General features: G+C 34.9%; 1 protein-coding gene across 1 annotated transcript; it reads right to left on the bottom strand.

The window, feature by feature from the left end:
* Window positions 1-8,379: 8,379 nt before the first annotated feature.
* Window positions 8,380-20,971, bottom strand: LOC114165452. The gene is given in 12 exon segments (XM_028050073.1): window positions 8,380-9,114; window positions 9,500-10,159; window positions 11,801-12,508; window positions 15,766-16,575; window positions 16,803-17,171; window positions 17,283-17,510; window positions 17,645-17,893; window positions 17,968-18,241; window positions 18,299-19,140; window positions 19,204-19,637; window positions 19,640-20,656; window positions 20,659-20,971. Coding segments are annotated over 12 exon segments (6,639 nt in total).
* Between the last annotated feature and the right edge of the window lie 265 nt (window positions 20,972-21,236).

Here is a 21,236-nt window from a genome sequence, read left to right as displayed (position 1 = left end):
TAGGAAGGATCTAAAGGAGAGTAAAGATATCATTGCCAGTTTGAAGAAGAAATTGGAAAAAGGTGAGAAAGAGAAGAAAAATACCACTCCAATCCAAGGTATTACTATGAGAGTCTCATATTTCGTTTGGTTGTTGCCCGCCCGAAAGGAGAATTATAAGGATTACTCAATTATAACTTCATCATGCCTTTCTAGAACTACTTCATCCCCACTTCCTTTGATGTTAGATGTCCCATCCACAAATAACATCCATTGGATCGTGCTTAACAAATCACTTCTTATGTGTGGTGTAAGCTCGACCACCATGTATGCTAACATTTGCGCTTTGATTGGGCCTCGAAGCTCATAACTTAGGTTATATTATGACAGATCAATGACTCACTTCATCATGCGACCCGCTAGATCTATCTTCTTGAACATATGATGAAGAGGTAAGTAGATTCTAACAATAACCTTGTAATTATGGAAATAGTACCTTAATCTCCTAGTTGTGAAAATAACTACTAAGGCTGCTTGTTCCAAATTTTGGTACTGGGTTTCTAGAACTTGTAAAGTCTTGCTAACAAAATAGATTGGCTTTTGTTCTCTCCTTGCTTCTTGCATGACGATCGAGGTAATTGTCGTATCAGGGACACTCAAATAAATAGGAAATAGTGTCTTCATGTCTATTTTGTTCAAGATCGGCAATTGGGCGAGTTATTCCTTAAATTTCTAGAACGCTTCTTCACATTCTTCTAACCATATAAACTTTGCTTTTTTATTTAAACACTGAAAATGAGGGAATCCTTTATTCGTTGCAATGGGTAAAAACTTATATACCGTTGTAATTCTTCCTGTTAGTTGTTGGACTTCTTTTACTAAACCTGGATTCAAAATTGCGGAAAATTTGTTTGGGCTTCCATTTAGCATAAAGCCTAAAAATCGACCAACCTTCACCCCAAAAGCACATTTGTTCGAATTTAACTTTAAACCGAACTAGTTAACTACTATGATAAACTCTTCAAAATTTGTGATATGGTCATCAACCTTTGTTGATTTGATGACCATGTCATCTATATATGTGTCTACATTCTTACCGGGCATGTTCTTTAGAATGTAATCCATCAGTCGTTGATATGTAGCCCTTGTATTTTTCAACTTAAATGACATAACTTAAAACAAAAGCTTGTAGTATTTCCGATGAAACTTGTCTTCTCTTCGTTTGATTATTGATAAGTGTCTAGAATATATAAAATTTTCATATAAATTTGACACTTATCATGTTTTAATTGATCACACCTTGTAAGTAAACAACCTATTTTCGCTTATAATTACAGAATGAAGTACTAAAAAGAATAAAAATAGAAAACTAATGATTCTTTTATGATTCTATAGAAATTTCTCGAAGAGTTAAACATGATGCAATTGAGCCTTAAAATCCACGGCTGAACTCTAGTAAGATGGTTGAGGAAGGATCCAAAATGTGACTTTTGAAGTTGAGCCACAACAAAATGGTGCTCAACACTTAAGGTGGTGCATGACTGAGCCACAAGAAAATAATGCTTAGCACTTAAGGCAGTGCATGGGTTAGCCACAAGAAGGTGGTGTTGAGTCATAGAGGCATAAAAAATAAAAGAAAACTTTCTAAAGAAGGAAATCTCAATGGTTGAACGCCAAAAGTTGGTCTGACCACCGCCCAAAAATTTCTATAAATAAAGATCTTAAGTAATCATTAGCAGCGTTGAGTGAAGTGTTAAAAATGTAGTAGTAGAGTAGGAATGGGTCCACGAGGCACAAGACAGAGAGGTTCCTATTGTAAATCTATATCTAGATGTCGTTGGAGTTGTATTGAAATATCCTCTGAGTAGTTGAACTCTCTTGTGTTCAGGTTTAATGTATTCAATTCTGATTCTATATACTTCTACTTCTTGGATATTTATCTATGATTTCATTCAATGGTTTGTGGTTTGATATATGCTTAATGATGAATTGACAACTCATCTATTTAACTGGTTTTGATTGATTTGGAAAACTTGTTTCAAACTATGGTCCAATCAAATCATTATACATATAGTAGATGTTTCATTGGTTACTAGAGGGTGTGTTGGATGAAAGAGTCTTGCACATTAAAGTGATGATTCATTCAACTAGGAGTGGAGGAATCACACTGGATTTGAAGTCTTAAAATTCTAGGTTGCAGGAATAGGCCTAGATCTAAGACATTGAATGATTTATACATTAAGTAAACAAGATGGTAGTGGTGTGGTAGAAGAAGAGGAGATGATATCAAATCATAGCTCCTACTCCACTCAATCTATATAATTACTACTATCTATATTTACATATACTCTTTACCACATTCCAAAAACCCAAAAATTAACTATCAATATACTTGCTAAATCTCTATGGATATGACACTTTTTGATACTACTGTGTACTAGTGCATTTGGTAGGAAATGGTTGTTAAGAATCAGTCATCAATTGTATCCAATTGTATCCTTAGTAAGCGTCTATAATCCTCATTAATGCATTACCCGACATTTCGTCTACTATGGAATCAATATTTGGCAGGGGATATTGGTCCTTGGGACATAAGCTTTGTTTATATCAGTAAAGTCAAAACATTGGCCAACCACTCCGGATTGTGTTTCCCGAACATGGTATGCCTTTATTAATCAATCTACTTCCTGTCGGATGGTGTTTCGTTTCTCTTTGTTGAATCGTCTCCGTCTCTGCACCACATGTTTATCTTTGGGTCAGTTGCTACTCTATGGCACATTATATCGGGATTAATCCCTTTCATGTCTTTGTGTAACCAGGCAAAAACTTTTGTATTCCTCTAGGGACATGTCACCAGCGATATTTAGAGTTATTCCTTGATAATTGGCATTACCATGTTTTTAGCTTTATTTATTTTTATATTTTATTATTATCTTTTTAAATATTTTAGATTTTACTTAATAAATTTGAAAAAAAAAATTGGTTTATATTTTGCACATACTTGGACTTTCCACTTTATTACTTGTGTGATTTGGTACACATGTCTCCTTTCTTCAAATACAACCCTTAGGTGGAACTCTAGTTCAAGATTGTTCAACATATGGACTCTTTCCTTTGTCATCCATGCACGCTTACTTTTTATGCTCCCCTCATAACACTTACGACCAGTCTTCTGATCCACCCACAAAATGTCCACTTTTCCAATTTTCGTTGGATATTTAACCTTCAAATGCATCATGGAGACCCTAACCTCAAGTCAACTAAGCGAATCACCATGTATCGTATCAATAAAGTCTTTGTTGTATCTCCTTCCCTAGTTTGGATGATAGGGTCAAAATCGACGTCATATACCTTTTGCGTGCATTACTGATAACTCTTCCTCTAGCAAACCCTCCTATAATTATGTTTAGGTATACATCATCACTTTGTGTTTGTCTTCAATGTGATTGCTCTCCCTTCTATTGAAATTGGACCTTCTAGCTTCTCCATAGTGACCCTGTTTGAAAAATACCTTTAATAAGCCATCTTTTATCAACCTTTCAATCTAAGTTCTTAACGGAAAGCAATTGTTCGCGTAGTGACCATTCATGGAATGGAAATTGCACCAGGATTCCCTGTCAGGTTCTATTTGTGCTTTAGTATTATATGGAAAGGTTAAATGCCTTGCCACATACATGTTTCTTACCATTTCCTTGCTTGACATGTTCAATTCCTTGATTCTCCTTTATTTTCCATTCTTCTTGACTTATCTATGCACCATAGGTCGCATGTCCTCCCTCCGCTATATTGGTTGCCACGTAGTCACCCGATGACCGACTACATCATGAGCCCTTCCCATTTCCCTCCTCTCATCATCATTTTTTTATCATCAACTTTTTTGCCTCGATGTGAGGCTTGACTCTTGTCCTGACCTCCACCATGTTATTAGGTCATCTTTCAACCAACGATTTCGCAAAATTGTTTGCCCTCAATCCTTTGATAAATACATCTACGAACATTCCTTCATTGAATTGTGATTTGTAAAAACATCTCAAAGAAACGCGCAAAGAAGCCTTTAAGGATTCTCCCATGCTTTGCTTCAAATCAAATAGATCCCTAACATGGACAACCTTGGGATTATTTGTTGCAAATTGATCAATGAACAAGATGGAAAACACGTCGAAGGACGTGACATTGTGCTAGGGTAAGCTAATACACCAGTCCAAGACAGACTTTGACAGTGTACCATCAAACATGTTTGCACTAGATGACATCTAATCCTCCACATATTAGCATTTGGGCCTTGACATCTTCATGTGTGCCAACGAGTCTTTTTGACCTGTGAACATGTTCATTTTGTGGAAAACTTAATGGGGAGGTATGGGCTCTTACAATATATTTTCTGCGAAACGCTTAAAATCTATCATTCTCATGTTGAAGCTCGCCCATTCCTCTATTGTGTTGTAAAGCTTTGACAGACTCTTCTAGTAGACGTTTGGACTCTTCATTCTCTCGTCAGAGGTCCTCCTGCTGCCTTTGGAATTCCTATGATCGTAATCAAACTTCTTCATTCTATCACCTAAGGTCACCAATCATTTCCATCAGTTCCTCCATAGTTGGGTTGTTGTGCACCCCTCTCCCCCCACCACCACCCAACATTTTTATACTTACCTAAGATTGTGTGGCACATAATAGATTTACCTATCTTGCGGTGGGTGCCAATGTGTACAGTTAACTAGTACATTTAGAGAGTTGTCAAAAGATGTATACAATTAACTAGTTGATCCCCTAATATCCTATCTACTTTCGTCATTCATATTTATTTTCTCCCTTCAAAGGTCCAGACCTTAACACTCTCTTGTGTTATCCTCTATAAATACTCATCAAGTCATCCTTTTACTAATCAAGTCCCAATAATATTGGGCTTATCACCATAGACAAAATTGTAATAATTAGAATTACATATTTTATGTCACCTACACTTGCTAGGCTACTCTTAATAGTTCACAATATGAAGAGGTCCAATTATGATTATTATATTTTAAATATTTTTTTAGTAAATTATAATAATTATCCAGCATGTTGACCTATGCTATCTTGCATGTTTAAACATGTTAGAGAGACATGAATCAAAGGTTGATTGAGTAACTTTTGACACGTGGCAACAACAAAAATTTGCAAAAAAATTAAATTAAAAAAATTAAGAAAATAAAAATAAAATAAAAAACATAGAGTGACACATGGCACGCTATTAACGAAGTTAATTATTTTTGTCCGAAAGGGACATAATTGAAACACTTTTCAAAAATAGGAATGCAATTGACATTTTTTAACAATGAGTACCACATTGATATGCTCCAACTAACACCAGTGCAGGAAGGCCTCTTGGCAGCGATTATTTTTCATATTCTGCACCGGTTCCCGGACCGAGGCATATTGGGGCGAGGTCAAAGGAGGATAGCCTTTGGCCTCGGTCGCAACCCGAGGCCATAGAGACCCTCTTCTGCCTCGGTTCCCATGTACCTGAGGCCATATGTCACCTTTTTGCCTCGGTTCTGGTATGAACCGAGGCCTAATCCTCCGTCTCATAATTAGGGTGTCCTTGTTCTACAGTTTAGGGTTGTCATCGCCGCAAGGGGCTGCAATGTCAGGAGGGTTTCACGTGGCGGCGTCGACTTGACCTGTTGGTGATGGAGGCACGGACCTGGTGCGTTGGAGATGTGCGCTGCGGTTTCTCGTTTAAGCGCAGCGATGATGGTTCCTGCGTTTTGGCTTGATTCGCAGTGGTTTAACATTTCGATCTGCTTCATGAGTTTTGTGGTGCGCGATTTAGGTTCAAAGTGCAGGTGGCTTCGTTCTGCTCCAATGGTTGCGATTTGCTTCGCATCTTCGTGTGCCTGGTGGCAGCGTGATGGAGACGTGAAGACGCGGGTGGACGCAGATGCTGGCAGCGTTGATGGTGGTGGACGACGGTAGGGGGCTCGCGTGGTGGTGGACGGACGCGAGAAGAGACGTCAGCAGGGGGCTCACGTGGTGGTCTCGCGTGGTGGTGGCTGGACGCGAGACGAGACGGCGGTGGCAGGAGGCTCACGTGGTGGTCTCGGGTGGTGGGCTCACCGGAAGTCGCGGAGAGAAGAAGAGATAGCGACTGGCCAGAATTTGTAGAGAGAAATGTAGGAGCAGCTGGCGCGCGCGAGGAAGAAAGGGGTTTTGTTTTTGAGCCCTAATTAAACCATATGGCCTCGGTTCAATTTAGAACCGAGGCATATAACACCTATTTGGCCCCGGTTCCCTAAAACCCGAGGCATATAACACCTTTGGCACCGGCTTTTCCCCAACCGAAGCCTATAGGTCCCAACGTCAATGGCATTTTTGAAATTTCTGGCAACCTTTTTGGCTTCAGGCCTTCTTAACCGAGGCCTATAACAGCTTTTGGCATCGGTTTTTTTTGAACCGAGGCCTATAAGTTGCCTTTAATTTCAAAATTGTCACCGCACCGTTATATGCTTCGGTTCCTCGCCAACCGAGGCCTATAAGGTGAGGTAAAAATGCAATTCTGCACTAGTGTAAAGTGGGTACCATCAGATTAATTAAACACATTTATAACGAAGAGTTATAGTTAAAAAAAAATAAAAAAATGTTTTATGTAATAATTGCTTGCAAATAGAATCCACATCTTCTATCATATTGAAGTTCCGATGTAAGTCCCAATTATTTTTTGTCCTTATTTTATAGGGGCTGGCCCAAATCAATTGGGCTTAGGGCTGGCTCATTGGGAGCCAAGGACCCTAAACTGCTCTAAACCCTTTCATTTCACTTCACTTTTCAGAAACCATCCTCTTTCCTCTCTTAGAGTTACAACAAACCTCTGCTAGGGTTTGGTCTTTGGCCTTCGTCAAGCTTGTTTGAGCATCATTCCTTTCCACCTAAGTTGTCTCTCATCCAATACATTCCTTTTTATAGCACCATTGTCTTGATTTCCAACTAAGGTGGCTCTTAATAACTTTGTTTTCCTTTTGTTCCTTATTTCTCCATCTCACTAAACTGCCCTAGGAGCTGCGGTACTCCTCTGTTTGTACCCAGGAACCCCTCTATTAGCATTTTCCAGGTAAGGGAAGCTAGGGTTCGCATTTGAATGTGTTTCTATTGCGTTTTCAGTTCTGTTTTGTGCTCTTGGGTGATTTTATGGCTTTTAAGTTAATATAAATACATATTATGCCTTGCTTTAGTTGATTTCTATGCTGGATTGCACGAACAGTGGTGGAGATCTGATAATCTCGCCCAAGCGAGTGGATCTCGCCTAAGCGAGAGTATCAGAAAACCCACCTAGGTGTTGTGCGAGCTGTCACTCAGGCGGCGAGCTCCTGTTTTGAGCGAGAGCCCATCTCGCTCAGGCGAGGAGGTCTCGCCTAAGCAAAAGGACGCGCAAGCCACGGTTCCCCTCTTCTCAAGCCCTCGCCTAGGCGAAAGGAGCTCGCCTGAGCGAGAGACCCTCTCGCTTGAGCAAGACCTTTCTACCTGAGCGAGGAGCTGGGCGAGGATGCGTTCTTGTTTTGTGGTTTCTCTGTTCTTGGATGTTTGGTACATGCCTGATTGAATTGTTATGTTAAAAGCATAAGATGAATAAATATGCATGAGTGAAATGGTTTATAGGTTGTGAATGATAAGTTTAATATGATCTTGGCATGTGACTTGGATGGGATGGTTGGTTATCAAAGTGGCATGGTTTTGGCATGATAAATGATTCTATATTGATTTTTAGAAGCATGATGTTGGTATGGTTAAGAAGTAATCGCACGATAGTTTCGTGGTGATGTCTCATTTGGTTAGGACATAATTCTATGAATCTCTAAGTGAGATCTCACGGTGGTGCCTCAGTTAGTCGGGACGTAATTCCATGACTCCTGTTAGTGGGAGTTCATGGTGGAGCCCCATTTATATAATTTAGTAAGGATTCAAGGTAAGGATTGCATCCTTACACTCTAAAGAGTCAATTAGTCTCACATAGCGTACTGACTCGAGTGGTGAGAGTAGCAGGAGGCCTGGAACTCATTAAGGGCTAACCTTGTGTGTGGGGGATGAGACACTGCACAATTAGCTCGGTAGAGCAGTAAAAGTCACCACAAGTGCAAGCATCCGCTGAATCCGACTAATTATATGTATTCGGATGAGTCGTGTCTGAGTCTTAATGTATTGTGTGCAAGTCATAACATGATTGGTTGACGTATACATGTTGGAATATGAAAGTGTATGTGACAGTATGATAAACTATTTTATACTCTAGCTTACCCATTTGATTGTTGTATGTTCTATTCCTATTTTGTGAAATGTTTCATTTAATTAAATCATAATTTAAATGGGGGCGTTACATCCGAGACGATCTATTTTAACAATAAAAATGGTAACAATGATTAATAAATATTAAACACATACCTCAGTCAAAAATGTCTTCATCATAATAGAGTTGAGATCAGTCTTTAATGGAATAGTCTCTTCGCAATTCATTGTAACTTGAGACAACTTGTCTGCTTCTAGCGTACCAGTACATAAAGATATCAGCCGGTGACAATCTGTTACTGATAATTCCTCTAAGGATGGGAGACTTAAACTCCCACTGCAGAACCATGATAGATTTTCTAAACGTTCAAAATTCAAATAATTGAGCTTCGGAAATATTATTTCATCCTCATTTGATTCCTCCCCCTCCTTAAACACTGTCTCTTCAATTGAGTCACAACATTTTATCTCCATTCTTTTGAGTTGACCCAAACTTTTGGTTGTTGAAGATGTGAACAAATATAGCAGGTTATCGCAACTTTGTACTTTCAAATATGTCAGACCGAAGAAAGACACTTTGCATGCTACCAAGTTTGACCCAATGGAAATGAGCTTTTTAATGGACTCCAAGTCTAACACTTTGAGTTGTAAAAGAAGTCCATTATAATCCACATTATTAAGACTTTCACAACAGAACATCTCCTGTAAAGAACCCTCACGCACCACAAGCTTTTCAATATTAGGCAACTCCTTTAGAATTTCATATCGAAATACATCCTTCTGTAAGTATAGAGTAAGAAATTTTATGTTGTTTAGGAGTTTTTTCTGAAATTCTCCCCGCAAAACCATTTCCATACCTTTCTCTCCCAGTGACAGACACTGTAATAACCGAGCAAAAGCACAAGAAAAAATAGGTTAGGGCAATTAGAGATCAAGCTTTTTTATATACAACGAAATGAATAACCTTTCATGATGGTAGATCATTCTGCAAATGATCTAATACATTCCTTTAAAAACTATTTAAGCCAACGGTTAGTCTTTTAATAAACTACCAATCCTCTATATTCTGACAGCAACGATATAAAACAAAAAGAAATTGAGGTTAGTAGACAATAAAGATAGAGCACCCATAAGTGAAATTTTCATATTTATGTTTTCAAATTGTTTGGTATTATTCATATTGAATAAAAATAAACAAGTAAATAAACTATTAATTCCCTATTAATTTGCAGCCAAGGAGGAAGTGTTAAAAAATGGCACATACCTTTTGAGTGCAGACTTGATTATCGTTATGTGATTCTAGAGGTGCAAAATTGTCGCCTGGTAGTGAGCAGTAGTAAAAATACTTGAGTTTGGGCAAAGCCCTTAGTACCAATGACCTAATAGGGAGACAGAGGAGCTGTTGATGTGTTCCGCTTAGATCTGTGTTATCCTCTGCAATAATAGTCATCAATCCCTCACAATCTTCTACCATTAGATTTTCAAGTTCCACAAGATCTTTGGCTATTGATGCCGGAAATACACTTGTAAGGTCCTTACATTTCTTAACATGTACTTCTTTTAGATAGCGCATGCTTAGAATACTTCGAGGATCTTTATTCCAAACATTCTCCAGATTTGGAAGCTTTGATAGAGTCAAATTCTCCAAGGAAAAAAGAAGAGTTGATATGGTAGATGTCACATCTTTTTCTTGTGTTGCATAAGTGATATCAAAAATGGTTTTGACAAATTCACAGTTTGCAACATCCAATTTTCTCAAATTAGTTAAGAAGGGAAGTAAACTGAATGGTAAAAATACATCTGATAAAAACTTGCAACCATCCACAATTAGAGATTCTAAGAGGCCGAAGGAGGAGTTTGGGATGGGCCATGAGCCAAGGCATAACTCTTGTATATCTCTTTCGCTTAAATTTGATATACTCTCCTACAAAAGAAATTAAATTTAGAATTTTATTTTTGTCACATCCAACTTTGTTTGAACCGTTAACTTTTGGGAATATGTACAAATAATAATAATAATAATAATAAAATAAGAAATCAAAATAATAAAATAAAATAAAAATGAAGACATACAAAATTAAGATTTAGATATTAATATATAGTTTACAAGTGTCCATACTCGTACATAATTTATAGTCTGACGTATGTTATAGGGTGTATAAGTTCAAACATTGCTTATGTTATTGGTGTTTAGTCATTTTAGCCTTGGAAAAGAGAATGGGCAAACTAAGTTGATACTCAAGTATCTCAAAGGTACTTCTCGAGCTTTTTATATTTTAGAAATGGTAAGTTTGTGTTAAATGGTTACACAAATACAGACAAGGCTGGTCATGTGGATTATAGGAAGTTTACTTCTTATTATATGATGACTTTTATGGGAAGAGTAATGTCATGATAATCCATACTACAAAAATGTATTACTTTGTTATGACATTTCAAACTACAAAAATGTATTGCTCTATCTTTTACAAATGCATAAAATATTACTATTACAGAAGCTACAAAGTAGGTTTTGTAGATGTTGAAATTTCACCAAGAGTTGGACTATCATAAGAAAAAAATGTTTTATATTGTAATCATCTAAGTGTAATCCATCTAAGCAAAAATTCAACCTTTTATTTAAGGTCAAAGCATATTAAGAACTAATATCATTGGATTTGGTATGTATTAGAGATGAAACAATTATCATTAGAAAAAAGTTTATATCGAAGAGAATGGCTTATATATGATGACAAAAAATTTACCTAAAAGGAAAATTTGTGTGGTGGATTACCAAATTATTAGGCTCAAACTTAAGACAAACGTTTTTCTTTATGCGTTGTCATCTTGTTATGCATTTTAAAGAAATCATGCTTTTGCATCTAGTCTTGAGTGGGGAGATAGAAAGAGAGAAAATATGGGTGTCTTTAGTGAGAAACAAAAAGGACCAGGAGAGAGAAAAAGACAAAATTGTAACTAGTGTGTCTGGTACAAATATGAGCACAAACACTAGTTTTTGAGAAGAGGTTTTATATCAATGATCCAATACATTTGGTTTCTCTATTGTTTATTGTTTATCTAGATACTCATTGTTTTTCTGTATTGTACATAATCCATCTAGTTAGCAAAGATAATATTTTCTATTCATTCTTAGATACACTATAAGAAAACTCTGAAGTATCCGTAAACTATAATTAATGAAAATTTTTATTGAACTAATTTTGCTATTTCCTTATTGATAGATCCTATATTTTATATATTATTATTATTATTGTTTAGGAAAAATGTTCTTTGATACTATTAAATGACTATTTGGAAACTCTTATAATGATAAAATAATTTTAACAAAAGTTAATTTTTATATTTCTAAAAAGAAAAAAATAATGAATAGTAATGAGAGATAATATTAAATGGTAGTAAAAAAAAAGTGTAATGTAAAAGTATGATTATGCTATTATTTATTACTTGAGAATGATATTTTGGTAGGACTACGATTATTTATATAGAAAAGAAATCTGAATTATAGTTTGGCTTATTATCTTCGTTATCTTCCTGTTAGTTAGAGGCAAAATTGTGAGAGAACTACCTCTTCTTTGGAGCAGTGGATAGAGTATTGGAGGCGTGGCAATTTTTCTAACCTCAATGAGGTGAGATGAGCAAACACAAACTGTTGTGTTGTTCCTTCTCCTTCATCACCCTTTTCATCCTTCCTAAATCTCTCTGCCAATTCTCCATACCATATTGACAGAAACACCACCCTTGCTCGAAACAAACCCTTCTCATCCTTCCAAAATATCTCTGCCAATTGCCCACACTCTGTTACCTGAAGCACCTCAAGTCTGGTAAGATCTTTGGCCACCGATGCTGGAAACAAACTTCTAAGAACATTACATCTTGAAACACACACTTCCTCTAGAACTTTAAGGCTAATTCCCTTTGGATCCTTGTCCCATAAAAGTTCCAGCTTTGGTAGATCTAGTAAAGACAACTTTTTCAAACGGAATATTCCGGAAGCTTTTTTGAGCCTGTTCTCATCATTGATATTAAATATGACCTCTACATTCCTGCAATTGACTACTTGCAACACTTCCAAATTGTGAAAGCAAGAAAACAAATGAGATGGAATTACATGCACTAGAGTATCACATCCCTCTACACTCAACCTTTTCAAAGAGCGAAAGCTATTTTGCTGCACCCAATGACTGTCATGCAATAGTTGATTTACCAATTCAAAATACTGGTTGTAGCCAAATCCCATACCCAGATACAGATCCTCAATGTATGAATAAGTGACCTGTAAAATAGGTAAATTATTTATAACAACTGTCATATAATGTTTAAATTGACAATATAAATTCAAATTTATATTATTTTAAATAATTTTTTTTAAGATGAAGAAGTTGAATTCGTACTCTGTGTAATTTTAAATTTTATGCATGAAGTTTTTCAAATGGCATCAATATTTTTTTTTTCACAAAATTTACTCAGGATAGTATGCTTTTAATTTGCCTTTTCTAAATATTAGTGTCAGCAAATCCGCGACGCTATTAGACGTCAATTTAGTAGACTCTGATAACTCTTTGTTACTCTTTATTAGGGTTTGTGGAAAATCTACTCTTGTGATTTGGTCATAATATAAAAGTCATGACATATGTAAAACTTATTATTATTGATGTAAAAATTGTTATTATATATATATATATATATATATATATATTGGAGAAATTTTCATCGTCTTTGTTTCTTTGTTAAAACTTATACTTGAAAATAATTATTTTGAGAAAAACAAATATTCCTGTCTCAAAGAATTTATATAGCTGAAATATTGGTTTTTGGTCCCAGGTTAGCCAACTATGACTTCAATTCTTTGATTTGAGTTTCGTTAGGACATACAAACATGTCGTCCACTTACATCAATAATATGATAAATTCATTCTTATCACTTTTATTCTAGTAGGCATATTGGCTGAACTTAGCCTATTGCATCTATTGATAATAATGAAGGGATCAAATTCCATTACACCAATACTTGAGAATTTACTTTAGATCGTACAAAGACTGAACACTTTATCTTGGGTCCAATTTTGTTCTTTCTTAAGAATTGTTCATCATGTACAAAGGACAGTCAAATACATACAAGGAAAAATAATCAACCAATTTGCTTTTCCACATTTCCATCGATGTCTTTAAACTAATCACTATTGACGATGATTGATTTATCAAGTATTAAGTAGATGTAACTACATCTTCCCAAAAAGACTTGGTCACTCTTCCTATTCTTATCATAGGTCTTATTTTATCCAAGAGACTTGTGTTCATCATCTTTACCACATCATTATGCTAAGGTGTATGTGTAATACCATTAGACAATAATACTATGACTCCCATTTGACGTGGTTTAGTGTGGATTATTGATTAATGTATCACTATCTTTTTCTTTAAAAATATTAATGATCCACATTAAGACATGTTAGGGAGTAAAGAATGGGAGTCAAATATGCGCTTAGGGTTTAGGGTACTATGTAAAGGAGCTTGGATGGCAATAAATATGCGCTTTTGGGCTGGTGTGAGGAAACAACTTAGAATTTCATATCAAGGATGCATATTTTCGGTTTGCTTCAAGGATTTCAAGTAGTTTTCCATTGTCATTTTTTGGGTTTGGCAGATATGTGTTTAGTTAGTGCTTTGATGCCAAACTAGTGCATCAATGCGATAAGACAACTTTTTGTATAAGGGTTAGAACACCCCTTAAGTGTTCTTTTTAATTTTAATTCATTCTTTGTTGATAAAAAAAAATGGGAGTCAAAAAGATGGGAGTCATAATATAATTTTCCGATACCATTTGATACCCTTGAAGAGCCATCTAAAGGTTTATTCTCAATTTTTATTGTGATATTGTCCTTTGTAAAACTACCATTATGCATTTCATTTTTTTGCAAACATTGCACCCTTAACCAACAATAGATTGTTCTTGTAGTCTTTCACATGTGGTACCCTTTAAATTAAGTGTACAATATTATTTTACATCTTTATTTTGATAGTAATGACTCTGACAATCTCCAAGGCATGATCCTTTTTCCATGAATACAAAAATATGTTCATAAGTGTAAATATAATCTCAGCATGGAGTCATGTTTTAGGTTGCACTAGAATCCATCTATCCATCATAAAATTGTTTTCCACCATTAGAGCAAATTATTGTTTCATTAACTAGAGTATACTTATGTCCTTTAAGGTATTTGCAACATAACCTTTTAAAGTTGGTGCTTTAGAGTTCTTATTCCTCCATTCTTCCTAAGTCAAAAAATTTTCTTCACATGCTCTTTCTTTACATAATGGTAGTATTTGATATTCTTTTTTCTTAAAAAAATTGATGTACTATGATTTTAATTCTGTTGAAGACATTTTCTATTTCTCATAATTGTTAAAGCTTATGCTTGCTTCAAACATTTCATCCTTACCTTACTCTTTTACCTAGATTATTCTTCAAGAATAATTTCGGCAATATTCTCAAAGTATATATGTGTTCATCAATATTATTATTTATTATGTTGTTTATGAATTACCATATAAACAAGTAAATCTTGAAGTAGAAGCTCTACAAGCTCATTTTCAACTATTTTGAAATCTGCTCGTAAGAGTTAGATAAACAAAATATTCAAATTGTTGAAGTGATTATTCGCTGAAGTGGACCCACTCTTTTGAAAAGTGTAGATTTTTCTTTCTTAAAATATTCTTGTGATAATTGACTCGGTGATAATAAAAAAGTTAAGAGATTACAATTAGAAAGCATACCAAGATCTTCTACAATACTATTTCAATGTCAACAACATAGTACTATCAACAACTAATAACTCAACCAAAAAAAGAAAATGAACAAAATTGACAATAAAGAGAAAAATATAATATTTCTATGTCGAATTTTAAAGAAAAAACAATAACAATGTGTAATGTAAACAATAGAATAGGACTACTAATATAACAGAAATGATAAACTTATTTTTCTTCTTTCAAATTTTCTCTTTAAAGCATTTAACCAGTCAGAAAGGAGAAAGATATGATTGGTTTGTTTTACTAAAAAAGAATAGTTTAGCCCTTTTAGAATAAAATAAAGAATGCACCAATCTAAAATTCTCTTCTCATATTTATTAGGTTGACAGTTTGTGTATTTTAAATCATAAATTATGGCGTATAAAAAAAAGGTATTAAATTATTGTAGTGCAATTTTGTAATATGAGAAAAATAGTCGGTATAAATTTTTAATTAAGATGAAAACATTTAAGGGCGTAATTTTAAACGGAAATGTTAACATTGAATGCTTTTTCAGAACATTAATTTAGTGTAGATTGAATGCTTGAAAAACAGAAATAGAATAGCTGGATAGAATTTTATAAATAGATAGAAGTACTTTAAGAACCAATTAATGCTTTTTTTATACGAAAAAAAAGGATTTATAATTTCCAATTATGACATTTTCTATCTCTGGGCAGTAGAAAAAGCTAATAAAATTAGGAGAAATAGTATTAAAGAAATGAAAAAGAGAGTAAGTACCTTATCATTGAAAATTTTTTGTATGGTGGCATTCAAGTCACCTTCCCACTGCCATTTGGCTTTTTCTTCTCCTTCCACGCCAAATACATCTTTTAATTTCGGTGTTATTGACCTTCTCTCACTGAATTTCTCCATCTTCGGACATTCTCTCACAATCAAGATTTCCAGTGATGGGAATTCAAATTCACAATCCTTGTAACTGCAAAAGCTTCTCATGTTTTTTAGCCCCACAAGTTCTATAGAAATCAATTTGTTGAATACAATTTTGATCACTTCGTCTTCTTTGCTTCCCTCATTGCTTACTATTTGCTCTACTTTAGGACAATATATTACCTTCATGGTCTTGAGTTGAACCATGCTTTTGGCAGTGGAGGAAGCCATTAAGCTGCTTAATTCCCGACAAAACTTCACTTCCAAATACGTCAAGTAAGTCAGTGATACAGAGGGAGGACCTAAATTGCTCAAATCACTGCAACTTTCTAAGCTTAAAAGCTTTAGTTTTCGTAGAATTGGAACTCGTCCTAACCCTAGATCTTTTATAGTTGAATGCAACAAAACTAATTCCTTCAGTTCTAATGTGATTCCCAATCTTTTTTGTTGTGCAAAGTTTTCTTTTGGCACTAACACTTCAATATTTGAGAAAATCAATTTTAGCTTTTCTAAATTTGGTATTCTGTATGGAAACTGGCTGAGAAGATCGACTTTGACTGAAATCAAACTAAGTTCTTTTAGACGGTGCATCTGGTACTTTGGTAACAATTCTTGTGCTTCCTCGAAGTCCAGTTCCATATACTCCAAGTTGGGGAATACCTAAAGAATAAAACAAATAAAAGTAAATGCTATGAAGAATGAAGTAAATTTTTATTTTTATTTAATTTATCTTTTATTTCTTCCCGACAAACTGTTTTTGTTTTCATTTCAGTTCTCATGTGTTTTGTTTTATTTTTCTTTGTATCTTTTTATTCTCTATTAAACATATCATAAAACTTTTACTAAACATTTTTCCTAAACTCTAATAAAGATGGAGTATTACTTACCTCTTTAGATGAAAAAACAAATTCTTCCTCTTCATCCGTTGTTTTACAAGTTTCTTTGAGAAACATTTTAAGCTTCACATTCAACTCCTTTAACTTTGGACATTTTATAGCATGACCCCACTTGTAGAAATACTTGATATTTGGTAGATCATATAATCTGATATATGTTAGTTCAGGAAACACTAGCGGGTCTTTGTTGGCTTCTGATGCATCTTGACTTGCAACAATTTCCTCGATTTTCCAACAATGCAATACTGACATGCGTTCAAGCTTTGGAACATCTTTGCCAATAGAAGTTGGAAACAAATTTCTAAGTTCATTACAATCCCCTACTTCTATGGTCCGCAACTTTTTAAAGTTGAGAATTCCATTTGGATCTATACTCCACAATTGTTTTAACTTTGGGAGCTCTTCAAGAAGAATTACTTGTAAATCTGTGTCTATCCCTCCAAATGTATCCATTGTTTGAGAATCATTGATTTCAAAAATCACTTCCACCAATTGACATTTAGAAACTTTCAAGTTGTCCAAATTTTCAAACCACCCTTCCATGTGACGTGGAAAAATCTTGTCTAGTTCATTGCATTCTTCAATGTTCACGGAAATGAGACTAGAAAAAGAATCCACACTCATTTTAGTTTGCCATATATTCGTTAATTTGTTCATTTTGCTAAGGTGAATTTCCTCTAACTTAGGGAAGACGCAAACCTGCATTTTGATGAAAACCAACTATTATTACATATAAAAGCTAAACGAAAATACACAAAATAGAGAGCATGATCAAGACATAAACTTAATATTAAGTTAGCTACAAGCATTTACTTATTTACGCCAATACATACCTTGTTTGCACTACTTCCTTTAGCCTCAAAAATGTTCTCCATAATCGAACACTCGCTTATGACGAGAGTTTTCAACTTCTTCAAACTACTAGCCATAGACAATGAACATAGATATGTCAATTTATGACAACCTTTCACAACTAATTTTATCAAGTTTTGAAAGCAGAAACTTGATGAGGGTTGGTTGCTCCATATTTTACGAATGTTTAGTGATGATATATTCAAGCTCTCTAAATTTGGGATTTCAACCTGCAAACAAATACATAGTTAATATATATTTACAACAATTGAACAAGTTTTTTAAAATTATAGGAAAAATGTACCAGTTCACCAAAAATAGGAAATGTCTTGTCACTTTCCCCATCTCCTTCATTAGTAATTTCTCTGTCACACCTATTTGTACTTTGAGCCTCTCTTAGATGTGGCCAGCAAGAATCCTCCACTTTGGTATAAAAACATGTAAATGATGGTAACGATTGGAGTGTCAAAGTGTGCAACTTAAGAAATTCAACCTTACCATAATCCACTGGTATTTGAAGGATCTCCTTTAAAGAACCACATTCACAAACCTCAATTATTTCTACATTAGCACAAAATGTATCCATGAAAGAATTATATTCATAAATATCACATGTTTTTGCACTAGTGGGGGATTTAACCCTGTAAAAGGAATATAAATTCTCCAATCGATAACACATCTCGACCTTGATGGCTTTTAATTTGGCGAATGACACGTCTGTAATGGGACCATAAGATATCATCTCTAAGCTCCCCAAGTTGTAAAGGCATAGAGATTCCAAATTGGGTAAAACATCCACACAGTTAGACAACTCTGTTGAATTAACATATTTTATGTGATTGTTATTTATGATGGATAAGTGTTTCAGATCTGGAAATCCATCTATATTCAACTCACCAACAAAATTTTGAACACCATCCATATTTCCCAATAACAAACTTTGTACTGTTTTAAACAACAATTTTATATCTTCTTGGGAGTGGATGTTAGTGTCATCATTCAATTGCAATGCCAAAACTCTAAATGTTTCATACTTATCGGACATCCTGAAGCCTCCAAACATTTCCAAGTTTCCAACCACAATCTTGTAATCTTTTAACCTGTCAAAGAACAAGTGATTGGGCAAAAGTGAAACATGTGGAATGCTTAAGTCCACCACTTTCAACTGATGCAAATTTCTTAACTCAGAGAGAAACAAATTTTGACCTTGGTTTGTCTCTCCAAACATTTTGATCAAGCTCTTTCTTATATACAACTCTTCTAAATGTGTCAAACGTGATAGAAGATCATGCGGAATATTCATCTCCATAATGGAACAATCACTGATGTCTAGCAGTTGTAACTTATGCAAGCACCCTAACTCAATTGGCAAACTTTTAAGTTGAGAACCAGAGAAGCTGAGAATTCTTAATTTTTTCAGCTCTCCTATAGATAAGTTGTCATCTAAAGTGCATCGCTCCAAACAAAGCATTCTAAGCTTTAATAAGCATTTAATGGAACATGGTAATCTTAACAAACGAAAACCAGTCAGAACTAAAACTTTGAGATTTTTCATTCCTGCAAAAAATGTCTCAGGTATTATCAAAGATGCATCATTAGTGTCTATTTGAAAAAATTTAAGTTGGGAACAATTGATGACTTCAGGAAGCCCATCAGTGATATCACAATTGCAGATAGAAATAGAAGCGCAACTCTCGAGTTCAGGCCAGTCATCTAGTTTTCCATTTCTGAGAGTAAAAACATTTCTATGTTTTTTTGCTATAGACAAAGTAGAATCTCGTACCATGTCATGCATATTAAAATGGTTATTAGAACTTCCGTCCAACACCAAGCCCGAGTCTTTCAGCTTTTGGATTGATGTATTAATTCTATCCCGAGCTTCCCAAAGTGAGGAGATGCCTTCAAGTATACTTAAACCAAAACAGTACCTCACTAAGTCCATAACTAGCGGTTGATGCCCCATTTGAGCACAAGTAAGAAAATAGACTTCAGCTCCTCGTTTTCTAGATGATCATAACTCATCTTCACTGAAATATCCATAGATGTTTGCACTCCCACCAATTCTTGCTTTTTAAGTTTTTCTAATGTAGTTTCCCATACTGACTCACTCTTGCTTCTTAGTGCCCTTGCAACTGTAACTATAGCCAAGGGTAACCCTGCACAATACTTCTTCACAATTTCTTGTTTAGAGTCAGACATTTCATTTTTTATTCCAACTAACTTTTGAAACAACATCAAAGCATCCTTGTCATCTAATTTTTGCACACAAAAAGTCGACTTTATATCCATTTCATCACACAATACTCTTTTGTTCCGTGAAGTTAGCAAAATTTTGCATCCCTTGTGACTACCAAGAAATTTTTCTTTTTTCATTTTTTTGCGATTAAGATCCTTATTGTTATCATCATTTTTTTCCAAATCTTTGTCCTTAAGATCCCTGTTATCATTACTTAAATCATCATCGTCATCAACAACTGGAATCCCTAACTTGTTCAGGTCTAATTTGTCCCAAAGGTCATCCAAGATCAAAAGGATGTTCCTTTTTTCTGCCTTTAGTCTCCTCCGTAGACAATCAGCTCTCACATTTTCACCTTCCTCTTCCAATCGCAAACCTAACACATAAGCAATTTCTTCTTGAATGTTTTGTAGATTGGGGTTGGCTGTTATTTCTACTTTAACCACCACATCAAACAACTTTTTCTCTTTAGCTTTTCTTGCAATTTCTTTGACTAAAGTGCTCTTACCCACACCCCCAGGCCCATACAACCCAATCATTCTTACAGTGGAATCCTCAAGTTGTCTCATTACTTTTTCCATCGTGGATTTTGTAGAACCAAATTCTTCAAAGTCAAAATTAGACAACGTGGCATCATTAGATGTTACATTTTGCCTGTAGGAAACTTCATCAAGTTTGGGGGATTCATCAATTAGCTTTTTAACACCCGCTTCCATCTTCTTTGCTTTTCTTCCAAGTTTGTGTCTATTCCACAAGTATGGAATACATAATTGGGCGACCGAGCCCTTTTATGGCCATTGTCGTTTTCAAACTCCTTCACTATAGTCTCAATCTCACCCACTTTTCGAACCCATTCTGTAACCTTACCTTCAATCTTGTTTAGGTTTTTCTCAGCCTCATCAGATTGATGTTTTATCCTCTCCTTTTCGGATACAAGATTCCTAACACTATCATTTAGTTCAAGAACATTTTGTTTGTAATGGACTATGTAAGTCACATGTCGAACACCATGTTTCCAAATAAAATTAATCACTCCTTCAACAGCTTTGCGAAAGGGCCCCAAAGAGTCCATCTTTGAAGCTTGATTATACAAGGTCGGATTACATCTCTTTTCCAAGAAAATACCAAATGGAAACATATCAGTCAATAAGTAAATAAAAAGGAGGGTAATCTTTAATCAATACAAAAAATGTATATATGCTAAAATCAAATCAATATCGTATTAAAATTTATATAGACATGCTAAATTTAAGAGGCATAGACAAATACCAAGTAAGCAATGTTTTAAACTGATATCAATGCTCTCTTTACCAGTTTCCACTTATAATGAGTACACA

Source organism: Vigna unguiculata, chromosome 10, assembly GCF_004118075.2.
Source record: "Vigna unguiculata cultivar IT97K-499-35 chromosome 10, ASM411807v1, whole genome shotgun sequence".
Lineage (NCBI taxonomy): Eukaryota > Viridiplantae > Streptophyta > Magnoliopsida > Fabales > Fabaceae > Vigna > Vigna unguiculata.
This window is presented reverse-complemented; position numbering and strand designations above follow the sequence as displayed.